The sequence below is a fragment of the Choloepus didactylus genome, chromosome 27, assembly GCF_015220235.1.
Source record: "Choloepus didactylus isolate mChoDid1 chromosome 27, mChoDid1.pri, whole genome shotgun sequence".
Classification (NCBI taxonomy): domain Eukaryota; kingdom Metazoa; phylum Chordata; class Mammalia; order Pilosa; family Megalonychidae; genus Choloepus; species Choloepus didactylus.
The window spans coordinates 11,579,200-11,595,661 of NC_051333.1; the positions used below are offsets into that span (position 1 = coordinate 11,579,200).

A 16,462-nucleotide genomic window follows, 5' to 3' on the forward strand; every position below is an offset into this window, starting at 1 on the left:
TTGGAAATAAACATGAGGACTCATCATGATGTCATGAAAACAAAATGAACCAGAACAGAAACTAACAACTAGAAATACATAAAAGCTTAAAACAATACAAAACTATGTGTAGTGAAGAGTTAAATACTTTCATCAACACTTTGGAGGTTTTGTATTCACCATTTTATTTTTTCCTGTGTTCCCTCCATGTTCACTTTTCCTGTTGAAGTATATCCTTTAGTATTCCCTTATGAGGGTGGGTATGCAGTCAACTCTCTTAGACTTCTTAAACCTGAAGGTGTCCTCAGTTGTCACTTACTGAATGGTACCTTGGCTAAGACATACAATTTTAGGTTAATTATTTTCCTACAGCATTTAGAAAATCCTTTTTACAACCAAAACCATACCCACTCTTCCCCAAATAGGGCTAACCCAAAGCCATACATTTTTGCATCCAGTTCCAAATCCAGGATCTCTGGGTGATGTCAGCTCCTTTCCTAGTGAAAAATTCCTCAGATGTAGGAAGAGGGTTCAGATGCTGGGTATCAAAATAGAGATCATAAAACCAGATCAAATTACAAAACTAATGTATGGTTACTTTGGTTGTTGCTGGTTGATATTCAAAAGCTTAAAATGGTTTTATAAAACTGCAAACAAATCGGTGATGTCAGCAGTTACTGGTTAAGATGATTTATCCTTTTTTTTGGGATTCATTTGGGGTCTGACAAAATGACTTTTATAGACATTGCATTAAATATAGTGTTGTTTCATTGATAAAAATACGACTTTTGGCCTTTGCCAAGTAGATCTTCATATTGGAACAGTAAGTTGGATTTTCTGTGCTGTGTACACGGTGGCATTGGCTACTGGAGATACAATGGGGATGAGATTTCAGTCAAAATAGGTTAGTGATTGATAAATTGTTCCCTAGAACTTACATCACCTATTCTGGACTCTTCAACATCTTCTGTGTCCTATTGAATTTTCATTTCTGAGGCCAAGACAGTTTTTGTGATCATTGCCACTCTTCTTCAGAGATAATTCCTGGGATTGAGTTGTCATGTGGAGTTGTTGAGTCTTGTATATTCCTATCATTCCTCTTTTTTGCACAGGTTCCACCTGGTTCATTTTCTGATGGTGTTTGCTTAGGTCTGATTGTTGATATCTGCATCCCTGGGTCACCACAGATCCAACAGGTTGTGACTTTTCTCACCAAAAGCTCTTGTTCTAGAATTGTTTTGCCAACATTTTCTCTACCGCTACTTGCTTTCTGAGAGGACAAGGACTACACTTCTCTGCAGAATGTTTTGTGGCAGGCTGAAATCCTGTGGGTGTCACTTTCTGAATGTTCTGTACTTTTGAAAAACTTCGAGGATATGCTATTAACCTAGACTGTTTACTTTTTAAAAAAGTTTTATTCATATCATATAATCCATCCAAAGGGTACAATCAGTGGCTCTGGGTATAATTACAGAGTTTTGCATTCACTGTCACAATCAATTTGAAAACATTCTTGTTGCTCTGAAAAACAAAAATCCCATATCCTTTAAACCTCCCCATCACAGATGCTTAGTATTGGTATGGTACCAGTTGATGAAAGACTATCATAATGTTACTATTAACTATAGTCCCTAGTTTGCATTGATTGTACTTTTCCCCATATAGCACCCTACTACCAACACCTTGTAATAGTGACATACATTTGTTCTGGTTCATGTAAAAACTTTGTTATATTTGAACTATTAACCACAGCCATCATCCACAACAGGTTTTGCTATGTTATACAGTCCACGTTTTATCCTCTAGCTTTCCTTCTAGTGACACACATTTTCTTCCCCCTTCAACCATACTCACACACACAATTCAGAACTGTTAATTACACTTCCAGTATTATGCTACCATCACCTCTATCCATTTCCAAACATTTATAATCAACCTTATTTAAAATCTGTATACCTTAAGCATCATCTCCCCATTCTCTACCTCCTTTCTATCTCCTGATAACCTATACTCTCGATTTTAACTCCCAGAGTTTACTCATTATAGTTAGCTCATATTAGTGAGACCATACAGTATTTGTCCTTTTGTGTCTGACTTATTTCACTCAACATAATGTCCTCAAGGTTCATCCATGTTGTTGCAGGCATCAGGACATCATTCCTTCTTACAGCTATAATATTCCATTCAGGAAGTCTGAAGGTACATGGTTTGAGGGTTTTTCAGCAGTGATGCTGAGATTTTGGGTTGCTTCTCTAATCCTCTCCTGGATTTATCCTCATGGTCACAAGATTGCTGCAGCAACTCCAATATCACATCATCTAAGGAACATTCCAATCAGGAGGGAAGAAGGGCTTTCTTTTGTTCAGAGAAGAAAATCTCTCCTACATGATCCTTTCTCCCTGTGACTTGACCAGAACCAAGTCAAGGGGGGCTTAGAAAGTGAGCATCAGACATCTGAGCCCCTTTTATGAAGGACACACTGTCAACAAGGACACAAGGTCAGAAAATGGTTGCCACAATCGATCATGGCAGGTTTTTACTTTTCAAAGCAACGGAGCTCACTGATAATTATGGCTTTTGTTTGAAAGCAGGGTGTACCAGACATTGTCCCATGCTTTCCTCTGTACATCTTCTCTGAAGGGGAAGGAGATATGAATCCTGCTTGCACATTCTTTTGAGGTGCTGATCTGCATTTCAGGTGCAGCAAACACCTTTCCTCATTCTCCCATCATTCCGTGAGAAGGTGCTGACCCTATTGCCCCTGTCCTGCTGTTTCTCCATTGCCTCAAGGGCTAACTCTTTCCCTTGTCCCCTGTGGGCACGAGGCCACTCTTTAGGCATCAGGGGTTGTTGTCAGGGTTCAGGGGATTACGTAGGTAAAGTGTTTCCCATGGCGCTGCTGCAGAGTGAGCACTCCATAAAAGGGCCTCCCATTCTCCAGTCTCCATTTTTATGCCTCATCCTCATCCCCTGCCATATTTTTTAAGCCCTTAAAGAGAAACTGTAAACCAAGAATTTGATGTCTGGTAAAATTATCTTTCAGGAATGAAGGAGAAATTAAAAGACATTTACAGAAAAACAAAAGCTGAAAGTGTTTGTTACCAGAAGACAGTTCCTATAAGAAATGCTAAAAGGAGCCTGTGCTGGTTTGAATGTATTATGTCCCCCAAAATGCCATTATCTTTGATGCAATCTTGTGTGGGCAAATGTATTAGTGTTGATTAGGTTGTAATTCTTTGAGTGTTTCCATGGAGATGTGACCCACCCAACTATGGGTGATAACTCTGACTAGATAAATTCCGTGGAGGTGTGGCCCTGCCCATTCAGCGTGGGCCTTGATTAGTTTGCTGGAGTACTACATAAGCTCAGACAGAAGGAGCGAGCTTGCTACAGCCAAGAGGGACACTTTGAAGAATGCACAGGAGCTGAGATAGGAGCTGTAGCTTACAGAGACATTTTGGAGATGGCCTTTGAAAGCAGTCTTTTGCTCCTGAGAAGCTAAGAGAGAACAAGTGCCCCAAGAGCAACTGAGAGTGACATTTTGAAGAGGAGCTGCAGCCTAGGGAGGAATGTCCTAGGAGAAAGCCATTTTGAAACCACAACTCCAGAGCAGACGCCAGCCACATGCCTTCCAGCTAACAGAGGTTTTCCGGACACCATTGGCCATCCTCCAGTGAAGGTACCCGGTCATTGATGCATTACCTTGGACACTTTATGGCCGTAAGACTGTAACTGTGTAACCAAACAAACCCCCTTTATAAAAGCCAATCCATTTCCGGTATTTTGCCTAATGGCAGCATTGGCAAACCAGAACAGAGCCTTTCAGGCTGAAGTAAAAGGACACTAGCAGTAACTCAATGCCATCAGAAGAAATAAAGAACATTGGTAAAGTTAACTACCTAGGTAAATATAAAATCCTGCATTATTGTACTTTTGGTTTGTAACTGCTCTTCCCCCCTCTACGACTGTGGTAGTTTGAAGCTGAAGGGACCTCAGAAGATCATGTATTTAAAGCAAATCCATTCCTGTGAGTGTAAACCTATGGTGGGTGGGACCTTGTAATTAGGTTGTTTCAGTTGAGGTGTGCCCCAGGTGGGTCTTAATCCTTTTACTGGAGTTCTTTGTAAGAGGGGGTGAAAGTCAGAGAAAAATACAGAGAGAAAGACATGGAAGCTGAGAGGAAGCCATTGAAGCCAGAAGCTGGAAGCAGTGAAACCCAGAAGAGAAGGGACAGCCCGGCAGACACCACCAAGTGCCTTTCCGGCTGACGGAGGATCCAGGATCACCTGCACTCTGTCTTCAGGAAGAAGATATCCTGATGCCTTGATTTGGACATTTTCATGGCTTCGGAACTGAAAGTTTGTAAACTAATAAATTCTCACTGTTAAAAGCCAGCTCATTTCTGGTATATTGCATTTTGACAGCTTTAGCAAACTAAAACAATGACTTAAAGGCAAATGTGTAAAATAATATTTTGAATATGTGTTACTGGGAATACAATATATAAATATGTAATCTGAGACAACAGTATAAAGGGGGAAGGATGGAGATACATTGGAGTAGAGTTTTACAGTACCGAAACTAGGTTGGTTCTAATCAAACTAGGTTGTTATTAATTTAAGAGGTTAATTGTAATTACAAAGATAACCACTAAGGAAATAACTAAAAATATGGATAAAAGGAAAAAGGAAGGGAATAAAAAAAAAGAGGTAATGGAGTAATTGAGGATCAAAAATCATACAAGACATACAAAAAACAATAGCTAAATGGCAGAAGTAAATCCCTCCTTCTCAGTTATGACCTTAAATGTCAATGGATTAAACTCCCCTATTAAAAGACAGAGATCGGGCAGTACGTGTCCTGGTGGTCTTAGCGTGATGAGCTCTATCGGCACCGGGTATGACCTGTCAGCCTCTACATTCTCTCCTGATGGAAGAGTTTTTCAAGTTGAATATGCTATGAAGGCAGTGGAAAATAGTAGTACAGCTATTGGAATCAGATGTAAAGATGGCGTTGTCTTCGGGGTAGAAAAATTAGTCCTTTCTAAACTTTACGAAGAAGGTTCCAACACACGACTTTTTAATGTTGATCGGCATGTTGGAATGGCGGTAGCAGGTTTGTTGGCAGATGCTCGTTCTTTAGCAGACATAGCAAGAGAAGAAGCTTCCAACTTTAGATCTAACTTTGGCTATAACATTCCACTAAAACATCTGGCAGACAGAGTGGCCATGTATGTTCATGCGTATACACTCTACAGTGCTGTGAGACCTTTTGGGTGCAGTTTCATGTTAGGGTCTTACCGTGTGAATGACGGTGCACAACTCTACATGACTGATCCATCAGGTGTTTCATATGGTTATTGGGGCTGAGCCATTGGTAAAGCCAGGCAAGCTGCAAAGACAGAAATAGAAAAGCTTCAGATGAAAGAAATGACCTGCCGTGATGTTAAAGAAGTTGCAAAAATAATTTACATAGTACACGATGAAGTTAAGGATAAAGCTTTTGAACGAGAGCTCAGCTGGGTTGGTGAATTAACTAAAGGACGACATGAAATTGTTCCAAAAGATATAAGGGAAGAAGCAGAGAACTATGCTAAGGAATCTTTGAAGGAAGAAGATGAATCTGATGATGATAATATGTAATATTTACATCTATATCTATTCTGTTTTAAATTTCTACTACAGTCCCATGTAAACTATTTAGCCCTGTGGATTATTACATACCCAATAACCAATTTTCATTAAATTTTTGTTTTAGAATCAAAAAAAAAAAGACAGAGATGGGCAGATTGAATGAAAAAGCGTGATTCATCCTTATGCTGTCTACAAGAGACTCACACTAGGAACAAAGACAAAAACAGGTTGAAAGTAAAAGGGTAGAGAAAGATACTCCATGCAAAGACTAATCAAAAATGAATCAGAGTGGCTGTATTATTGTCAGATAAAGCAGACTTTAAGTCAAAAAAGTTTATAAGAGACAAACACAGATATTATATATAGACAAAAGGTTCAGTCCAGCAAGATAATTTAATGGTTATAAACATATATACATCTCAACAATGGAACCCCCAAATATATGAAGAAAAAAATGACCAAATTAAAGGGAGAAATAGATAGATTACAATAGTTGGATGTCCCGGCCCGCGGGACTTTCAACTGAGGCTCTAACTCCTGCGAGGGAAGAATGGTATGGGACAAGAGACACGAGGAATGACAGCAAGACAGGTTTCCGATCAAGCTGCAAAATTTTATTGAAGAGGCAGGGTATATATACTCTAAGGGTGGAGGGAGTGGCTAGTAACAACAAGTGGCGGTCTGGGATTGGTGGCTGCTGTTGCTGGGGTGGATGGCCAATGGGCGGCTACTGTTTAGGCGCGAACTAGCTACTGCTTAGGCGGGAACTACTGTTACTTCCTTGAAGAAGGTTAATTATAGCTTAGGCTGTTCTTGCATCAGCCCTGGCGGCCATGTTGCATGTCACCGGTATCGCTGAAGGTGAATATTATATATGCTACCTTAATTGTCCCCAACAGTTGGAGACTTCAGTACACCACTTTGAATAACTGATAGACCATCTAAACAAGATCAGTAAGAAAATAGAGGACTTGACCAACATTATTAACCAACTAGACCTGATGGAATTGTATAGAACACTCCATCCAACAACCTCAGAAAAAACATTCTTCTCAGGAACACATGGAACATTTTCCAGGATAGATGATCTGTTAGCCCAGAAATCAAATCTTAATAAATTTTAGAATATTGAAGTCATACAAAGTATCTTCTCAGACCACAATGGAATAAAACTCGAAATCAATACCAGAATAGAAGCTGGAAAATTTACAACTATGTGGAAATGAACACACTACTAAACAATCAATGGATCAAAGAAGAAATCACAAGGGAAGCAAGGAAATATGTTGAAACGAATTGAAACAAAGCACAGTATACCGAAACTTACGTGATGCAGTGAATGCAGTGCTCAGAGGGATATTTATTGCTCTAAATGCCTACATTAAAAAGACTAAAAAAATCAATAACATAACTTCACATCAAAAGAAACTAGAATAAGAAGAGCAAACAAAACCCAAAGTTAGTAGAAGGAAGGAAACAGTAAAGATCAGATCAGAGATGTATGAAATAGAGAACAGAAAAACAGTAGAATGAACAAAACCAAAAATTGGTTACCTGAAAAAATCAATAACATTGACGTATCTTTAGCCAGACTGACAAAGAAAAAGAGAGAGGATACAAATAACTAAAATTAGGAATGAAAGTGGGGACATTACTACCCACCAAAGAGAAATAAAAAGGATTATGTGGATAATATTAACTATTATATACCAACAAATCAGAAAACTTGGGTGAATTTTTTGAAACAAAAATGACCTCATTTGATGCAAGAAGAAACAGAAAAATCTCAACAGACATATAACAAGCAAAGAGATTGAATCAGTAATGAAAAATTTCCCAACAAAGAAAAATCCAGGACCAGACGGTTTCACTGCTGAATTCTCCAAAATATTTAAAGAAGATTTAACATTGATTCTTCTCAAAGTCTTCCAAAAAATGGAAGAAGGGGGATTATCTTCTAACTCATCCAATGAAGCCAGCATTACCCTCTTCTGGTACCAAAGCCAAATAAAGACAGCCCAAGAAAAGAAAATTATAGACCAACATCCCTTATGAATATAGATGCAAAAATCCTCAACAGAATTCTGACAAACCAAATCCAACAGAAAATTAAAAGGATTTTTACACCACAACCAAGTGGGATTTTATTCCAGAAATGCAACGTTAGTTTAATGTAAGAAAATCAATCAATGTAAAACACCACATTAATAGAATGAAGGAAAAAAAGAAACACATGATCATCTTAATCAATGTAGAAAAGTCATTTGACAAAATCCCATATCCTTTTATGATTAAAACACTCAGAAAACTAGGAGTAGAAGGGAACTTTCTCAGCGTGTTATACATGAAAAGCCTGGAGCAAATACAATATGCAATGGTGAGAGACTGAAAGTTTTCCCTTTAGACCACGAATAAGACGAGGATGCCCTCTGTCACTACTGTTATTCAACATGGTGCTGGAAGTTTTAGACAGAAGAGTTAGGTATGAGAAAGAAATAAATGGTATCCAAACTGGAAAGGAAGAAGGAAAATGATCCCTTTCCACAGATCATATGATCCCAATATATAGAAAACTCAAAAGAGTTCACAAGAACGCTATTAGATGTAATAAACTAATTCTGCCAAGTTGAAAGTTTCAGGATAAATACACAGAAGGCAATTGGGTTTCTATACACCAGTAATGAACAATATGAAAAGGAAATCAGGAAACAATTCCATTTACAATAGCTTCTTTTTTTTTTTTTTTTTTTTTTTTTTTTTACTTTCCCTTCTTTTTTAAATCAACTGTATGAAAAAAAAAGTTAAAAAGAAAACAAACATACAATAAAAGAACATTTCAAAGAGACCATAGCAAGGGAGTAAGAAAAAGACAACTAACCTAAGATAACTGCTTAACTTCCAACATGTTCCTACTTTACCCCAAGAAAGTTACATAATATAGCAACATTTCAGTGAACTTGTTCCTACTACATCCATCAGAAATTAACAGACCATAGTCATTTCTGGGCATCCCCAGAACGTTAAATAGCTTATCTGTTCTTCTTGGATTATTGTTCCCCCTTCCTTAATTGCTCTCTACTGCTAGTTCCCCTACATTCTACATTATAAACCATTTGTTTTACATTTTTCAAAGTTCACATTAGTGGTAGCATATAATATTTCTCTTTTTGTGCCTGGCTTATTTCGCTCAGCATTATGTCTTCAAGGTTCATCCATGTTGTCATATGTTTCACCAGATCGTTCCTTCTTACTGCCGCGTAGTATTCCATCGTGTGTATATACCACATTTTATTTATCCACTCATCTGTTGAAGGACATTTGGGTTGTTTCCATCTCTTGGCAATTGTGAATAATGCTGCTATGAACATTGGCGTGCAGATATCTGTTCGTGTCACTGCTTTCCGATCTTCCGGGTATATACCGAGAAGTGCAATCGCTGGATCGAATGGTAGCTCTATATCTAGTTTTCTAAGGAACTGCCAGACTGACTTCCAGAGTGGCTGAACCATTATACAGTCCCACCAACAATGAATAAGAGTTCCAATTTCTCCACATCCCCTCCAGCATTTGTAGTTTCCTGTTTGTTTAATGGCAGCCATTCTAACCGGTGTTAGATGGTATCTCATTGTGGTCTTAATTTGCATCTCTCTAATAGCTAGTGAAGCTGAACATTTTTTCATGTGTTTCTTGGCCATTTGTATTTCCTCTTCAGAGAACTGTCTTTTCATATCTTTTGCCCATTTTATAATTGGGCCGTCTGTACTATTGTCATTGAGTTGTAGGATTTCTTTGTATATGCAAGATATCAGTCTTTTGTCAGATACATGGTTTCCAAAAATTTTTTCCCATTGAGTTGGCTGCCTCTTTACCTTTTACAATAGCTTCTTAAAAAATAAAATACCTAGGAATAAATTTAACAACGGTGGTTAACATTGCTGAAAGAAATGAAAGACCTAAATAAACAGAAAGGCAATCCTGTGTTCACAGATTGGAAGGCTTAATATTAAGATTTCAATACCGCCTGAAGCAGTCTACAAATTCAATGCAATCCCTGTCTAAATTCCACCAGTCTCTTTGCCAAAATGGAAAAGCTGATCATCAAATTCATATGGAATTGCCAGAGGCTATGAATAGCTAAAACAATCTTTAAAAAGAAGTACAAATTTGGAGGACTCACAGTTTCTAATTTTAAAACTTTCTACAAAGCTGCAGTAATTAAAACAGCATGGTACTGGCATGAAGGCACATAGACCAATGGAATAGAATTGAGGGTCCAGAGGTGAACCCACACATCCATGGCCATTTGATTTTTGACAAGGATGCCAAGTTCATTCAATGGTGAAAGAATAGTTTCTTCCACAAATGATGCCAGGACATCTGGAAATCTACATGAAGAAGAATGAATGTAGACTCCTACCTCTCATCATATACAAAATTAATTGAAAATGGATCAATGACCTAAATGTAAGCGCTGATACTTTAACACTCTTACAAGAAAACACAGGGAACTATCTTTAGGACCTTTTAGTAGGCAATGGATTTAAATTTTACACCAAAATTAGAAGCAATGAAAGAAAAAATAGATAAAATAAACTGCATGAAAATTAAGGACTTTTGTGCATGAAAGGACATTATCAAGAAGGTGAAAAGGCAACCTACCAAATGGGGAAAATATTTGGAAACCATATATCTGATAAGGGTTTAATATCCACAATGTATAAAGAAGTCTCACAACTCAACAACAAAAAGACGACCAAATTTAGAAGTGGGCCAATGATTTGGACAGACATTTCTCCAAAGAAGATATTCAAATGGCTAATAAGCATATGAAAACATGCTAAACATTATTAGCTGTTAGAAAAATGCAAATTGAAAATACCATGAGATACCACTTCATACCCACTAGGATGGTTATTGATTTAAAAATTTGAAAGTAGCATGTATTGGTAAAGATGTGGTGAAATAGGAATCCTCATACATTGTTGGTGGGAACGTAAAATGATGCTGTGGAAAACATTTGGCAGTTCCTCAGAAAGTTAAGCATAGTATTACCTTATGATCCAGAAATTCCATTCATAAGTATATACCCCAAATAATTGAAAACACACTCGGGCAGACATTTGTACACCAATGTTCATTGCAGCATTATTCACTATGGCTAAAAGGTGGATTCAACCCAGGTAACCATCAACAGATGAATGGATAAACAAAATGTTGTATAGCCATACAGTGGGATATTAGTCAGCCATAAAAAGAAATGAAGTCCAGTTGCATCCCCTGAACCCATAATGTCGACACCCCTTCTCAATATGAACAAGTTAGAGTGGTCATTGTCTAGATATCCTTGAAAAGACAGTGATCAAGTGAGAAGAAGGAGTAGCAACAGATATGATAGGATTTAATAAAGGATTATGAACACTGAATCATTAAATAGGTATTTCCTTTTGATCTCTAGTGTTTTAGAACAGCTAGTAGGAAATAACTGAAATTGTGGAACTGTAACCCATGTTGTATGTTGAAATTTGCTCTATAACTACTTGTTAAACCGTATTTTGAAAGTTATCACTTTTCTGTATATATGTTATATTTCATAATAAAAAATGTTAAAAAAAGAAATGAGGTGTTGTTACATACTACAACATGGATATACTTTGAACACAACATGTCAAGTGAAATAAGCCAGACAGAAAAGGACAAATATTTTATGATTTCTATTATGTGAAATACTTAGAATAAGGAAATTCATAGAGATGATAGGCAGAATAGTGGTTCCCAGAGGTGGGGGTTATGGGGAGTTATTGCTAAATGTGTATGAGTTCTGTTTTGGGTTGAGGAAAATAGTCTGTAAATAGATAGTGGTGAAAGTTACGTTGTATTGGCAGTGTACTTAATGTCAAAGAATTTACACCTAAAATGGTAACAAGCAAACAAACAAAAAAACAAAACTTACAAATGCACCTACTTTGAGAAAAAATTATAGACTTTCATGATTATTTTAAAACAAAAAAGAAAGAGGGGTCTAAATTAATGAGCAAAGTAGTAGAGAAAATAAGAGAGTGAACACAAAGGGAAAAAGAGTGAACACAGAGGGAAAAATAGAATCAACACAAAGAAAGTAGAAGAAAGAAAGAATAAAGACAAGAGCTGAAATTTATGAAGTGAAAAACAACACACAAAATAGAGGATCAGTGATGTCAAAAGTTGATTCTTTAAAAAGTCGAATATTGATAAACCTCTGGCAAGTCTTATCAAGAGAGTAAAACAGAAAATATAGTTAAATGAGATTAGGAATAAAACAGGCTCATAAATATAAATGATCTGACGGTCAAAAAGATAACAGAATGTTTTAAACATCCTTTATGCCAAATAGTTTGAAACCTTAGGTGAAATGGACAAATCATTAGAAAAATGCAATTAACCAGTGTGACTCAAAAAGAATAGAAAGTGACTATCCCATTTTACATTCCCACCAGCAGGACACTGGGCACTCCAGGTGGGGTAGTAGGATTGGATGGCTATCGGTAAGTGCCACCAAGTTTCCACAACAGAGATGTGTGAACATCTGTCCTCAGGGGCCACCCATTTTTATAAATAAAGTTTTATTGGAACAAAGAAATGGATAATGTAAAGAGAAAGATAGACACTCAAAGCAAAAATAAAAAGGAAATGCTAGAAATCAAAATCACTGTACAGAAATGAAGGCTGCCTTTGATGGGTTCATCAATAGACTGGACATGGCTGGGGAAATATCAGTGACGTTGAAGATATGTCAATAGAAACTTCCCAATTTGAATACCAAAGAGAAAAGGCAGAACAAAATGGAATAGAAAATCCAAGAACTGTGGTACAATTACAAGAGAGAAGAGAGAAAGGAACAGAAGAAATATTTGAAGTAATAATGACTGAGGTTTTCCCAAAATTATTGGTAGATAACAAACCACAGATCCAGGAAGCTCAAAGAACACCAGACAGTATAAATACAAAAAATCTATACCTAGGCACATCATCTTCAAACCTCAGGACATCAAAGACAGAGGAACTCTAGAAAGAAGCCAGAGGAAAATACATCTTACTTACAGAAGAACAGGGATAATAATTATATCAGACTTCTTTTAAGAAACCATGCAAAAGTGTCGGAAATGAAGTGAAATATTTAAAGTGTTGACGAAAATATTTACAAGATATGGCAATATATTCATCAAACTATTAACAGTGGTTAACCCTTGGGATGATTTACTTTAAGGAGAAAGTTAAACATTGCTGAATTATATTTTGGAAATACTGCACTAAAATACAGGTATTTTTATCATAGAAATAAAAATGCTGTCAGGCTTGGTTCATGAGATTTCTCAAGCCCCAACTTGAGCGCAAGAAGGGTGAAGACCTGGTACCTCTTTCCTGTTTTCATTGTCCATAAAACTAACCCCCTAATCAGTCTCCTAACATACACCAGAACTTTCCTCAGTTTCCATGAGGAGGTGGGTCTTAGAAGAGTGAGCAGATTTGGGGTCAATGAATTCCGAAATAATGGGATAGCAGGGCTTTCCCTTCCCACCCCCTCTCCCATTATAATCCCAGTATTATCTTTCACAAACCTGTGATGTGTAAACTTCTCACCCGTGGCTTTAATCCCAACCCCAGAAAAATCACAGTAAAATATTCAAAAATAGGAAAAGATGAAGACGTTATCAGTACTGGAAAACATTAAAGAGGATTATGACTAGAAATCAGATGTGAGCAATTTCTGCCACATGTGCAGATGGGATTGGGTTGAATAAAGTTCTAAGTCTGTCCCCTCATCCTTTCCCATCTGAAGGAAGCAAAAAAAGGATTTGAGAAGAACATATGCTCAGGTGAAAATTTTAACTAACATCTCATTTATTGTACGGATCATGTAAAGGGAGAAAGGAAGTAGTTGAATATTAGATTAACTGTTTTAACGGAATTTTGAGTGTTATATAAAAGTCATAGACATCCTTAATAAATGCCTATTGGTGTAATGTAAAATCAATCATTTACCAAGCAACGAAGAATATTTCCAACATCCAATAAAATGTTTGTGATTCATAATCTGAACTCCCACAAATTGTTTAACAACATCTAATGTGTTCTGGGGTTTAAAGGAAATTAGAACACTAATCAGATTAAAATAGAGTGACAGCAGCAGAATATGGGATGTTAATGATTGTTTAGGAAAAGAGAAGTGGGTATTAAATAAAGTAATAATTCATCTCAGGAAGCTTGGGAAAGAAGAATGAATTGTAATGAAAGAAAAAAAGTAATATGTATAAAATAAGTGTTGATATTTCTTTAACAAGTCCTAGAAGGTGAGAGAGTGTCAATTCCTCCTGCATCACCCCCAATGCCTCTGAAAGTCCTTGGAATGGAGACATCAGTCCAGGGAACAGGAAGGGGCTGACCTTGAATGGACCCTCTAGGAAAATGGGGGCAGGAATAGGATTTATGTTCTGATGCAAATGTTTACATAAAGTCACATATCTGTCACACCCCAGCGTTGCAATTCTCATTCTAATTATGTTAATTTACACAAATATGCATAATTTAAGCAAACAAGTTAGCACAAATAAAAATTAATTGGATGATTGCATTATCTCGAGCCACGCATTCCTCCAACTTAATCATCCAAATCCAATCAACCCTTCACTCATTTAGTTCCAATTTTTCCCAGATGACTCAAGACCAGGATCGATCACACAACATATATCTCAACATGTTAATAAAACTCTTTACCCTTACACAGGTGGCTCTTAAACTCTGCCTTGCTTCAGCATCAGGGAGAGGGATTCTTAGAATGCAGGAGACTTCTGGGTTCCCACCTTAGAGTTTCTGCTTCAGCAGTTCTGGGGAGGGGTTTGATAGTTTGCAAAGACGCTGCTGGTCCCAGCACCAAACTCGGCACTAGACGTCCTAAAGGGTTTAAATGAAATTAATTTGTAATATATTTGGCCCACAAAAATTCTAAGTTGGTGCTTAAATTGTTCCAAACTTTTAACGTGAAACGGTGGAGCAGGGAGGGGTGAAGCTCCTCCCCTTCCGCGCCGGGTCCCGCCCACTGGGGCTTAAATGCAGCCTCGGCGCTCTGCTCAGACTTCTTCAGAGGAGCCCGGCGTCCAGGGCGTTTCATCGAGATCCTCCTGTGCTTGGCGCTTACAGCCCGAAACCTGCAATCTGTTCAGAGGCGAGAAGGACACAACACTTGGGTAAGTGAATCTTCGCCCGTCTTGTTTTTTTATTCTCGTCTGTTCTTTTAGAGGACACCCTCACCCCCACACACGCACCACCCGCCCTCCCCTTCTGTAGTCAGAAGAGCGGGCAGGGGGAGCTGCAGATTCCCGAGCACGTCTGCATCTGAGGACAGGGGGATGAGGTCAGGCTCCTCCCAGCAGCGGGCCCCCAGCCCTGGCTCCCTGAACCGCACGCCGTCCTCACCCCGCTTCTTACTCCTCTCTCCCAGCAGCTCAGTCATAATGGTCAGTTCTCCAGAGACCAAGGACGACGAGGCTCCATCCTCCCCCGGAGGGTCCCCACCTTCACCTCCGTCGTCACCAGCATCGCCCCACTTCGCACTGCGCTCTCCAGATGGCACTCGACGATCCGAATCACCAGACTCATCAGTCATATACCACATCTTCTTCCTTCCATCGCCAAGCAATTCACCCACCTCGCTCAGAGAGTCTGCCGTATCACCCAGCTATTCCCCAACCATCCCCAGACGTTTGCAAGAGGAAATACCTACCAACTCAGAGACGTCAGCAGGTAATTCACCCACATCTCCCATCTCGACAGCAATGGCTTCTGGATACCCCCGAGCATCCCCATACTCCTCTCGAGTCTCACGTGGACACGCACAGGGCTGTGAAGTCACTCCCCAATATTGTTCTTCCACTCAGAGATGTGACCAAGCTGTTGGCCGACACGATCGCCTCACTCGCCCGTTTCTCCATGGCCCTGGTGGGGGTCACTCACCCACTCGCAGAAGAGACCTTCCTGCATTTTGCTCTCACAGGCGTGCTTGCGCTTCTGCTTGCTGTTGCCACACATGTGCTGGCAGAAGAGACACTTCCAACGGCCGACTTCACCACACGGGCTGTGGGCGCCCCCGAGTTTACCAGCGTGACCCTCCTGCCTGCCGCCGAGAGCGCTGCTGGCGAGCTTGGTGCCGGCGTGATCCCCCAGCTTGCCTGCGTCCCTGTGGGCGACGCTGCAGACGACAGTGACGGCGTGAACCCCTGGCCTGGCCACACGAGTCCCCTGACTGCCAGAGACCCTGTCAGTGACCCCAGCTCACCAATGAGACCTCTTGTTTACAAATAAAACCATTTCCCCCTGCACTGTGTTTCTGCCATTTGTATTACTTTTTATTCTGTTTTTCTCTACCGATTTTAATTTTTTACTCCATCCGTTCACTCTCACTTTGTCTGCCCCTCATCTCAGAGTTGATTGATATTCACCGTACAATTAAGTCATTGAAAGTGAAGAGTTCAACAGTTTTTAGTTGAGGCACAGAGTTGTGGAACCATCACCACAATCGGTTTTAGAATATTTTCTTCTCCCCAAAATGAAACCACATACTCATGAAGCCGTCTTCCCCATTCTCACTTTCACCCAGCCCTGGGTGATGAGTAATCCACTTTCTGTGTCTGTGGATTTGCCTATTCTGGACATTTCATACAAACGGAATCATACAATAGGTGAACTTTTGTGACTGACTCCTTTCACTAAGCATAATGTTTTCAAGGTTCATCCATGTTGTTGCATGTTCTTTTCCAAGATTATTTTGGCTATTCTGGGTCCCTTGAATTTCTATGTGAATTTTATAATTGATTTGT

The 16,462-nt window shown here is 38.9% G+C and overlaps 2 protein-coding genes across 2 annotated transcripts; both read left to right on the forward strand.

The window, feature by feature from the left end:
• Positions 1–4,808: 4,808 nt before the first annotated feature.
• On the forward strand, positions 4,809–5,807 carry LOC119521110 (proteasome subunit alpha type-3-like). The gene is given in 1 exon segment (XM_037819165.1): positions 4,809–5,807. A coding segment is annotated over 1 exon segment (765 nt). The 5' UTR covers positions 4,809–4,856; the 3' UTR covers positions 5,622–5,807.
• Positions 5,808–12,123: 6,316 nt separating this feature from the next.
• LOC119521154 lies at positions 12,124–16,028 on the forward strand. The gene is made up of 4 exons (XM_037819214.1): positions 12,124–12,133; positions 14,721–14,833; positions 14,992–15,389; positions 15,524–16,028. The coding sequence occupies exons 1-4, from the start codon at positions 12,124–12,126 to the stop codon at positions 15,945–15,947; spliced, it is 945 nt and encodes a 314-aa protein (XP_037675142.1). The 3' UTR covers positions 15,948–16,028.
• Positions 16,029–16,462: the final 434 nt, after the last annotated feature.

Bases quoted from the DNA above. Each gene is read 5' to 3' on its own strand.
- LOC119521154 (XM_037819214.1), top strand. The intron at 14,834-14,991 runs GTAAGTGAATCT...ATCTGAGGACAG, and splicing joins GAGAAGGACACAACACTTGG to GGGGATGAGGTCAGGCTCCT. The intron at 15,390-15,523 runs GTAATTCACCCA...TCTTCCACTCAG, and splicing joins CAACTCAGAGACGTCAGCAG to AGATGTGACCAAGCTGTTGG.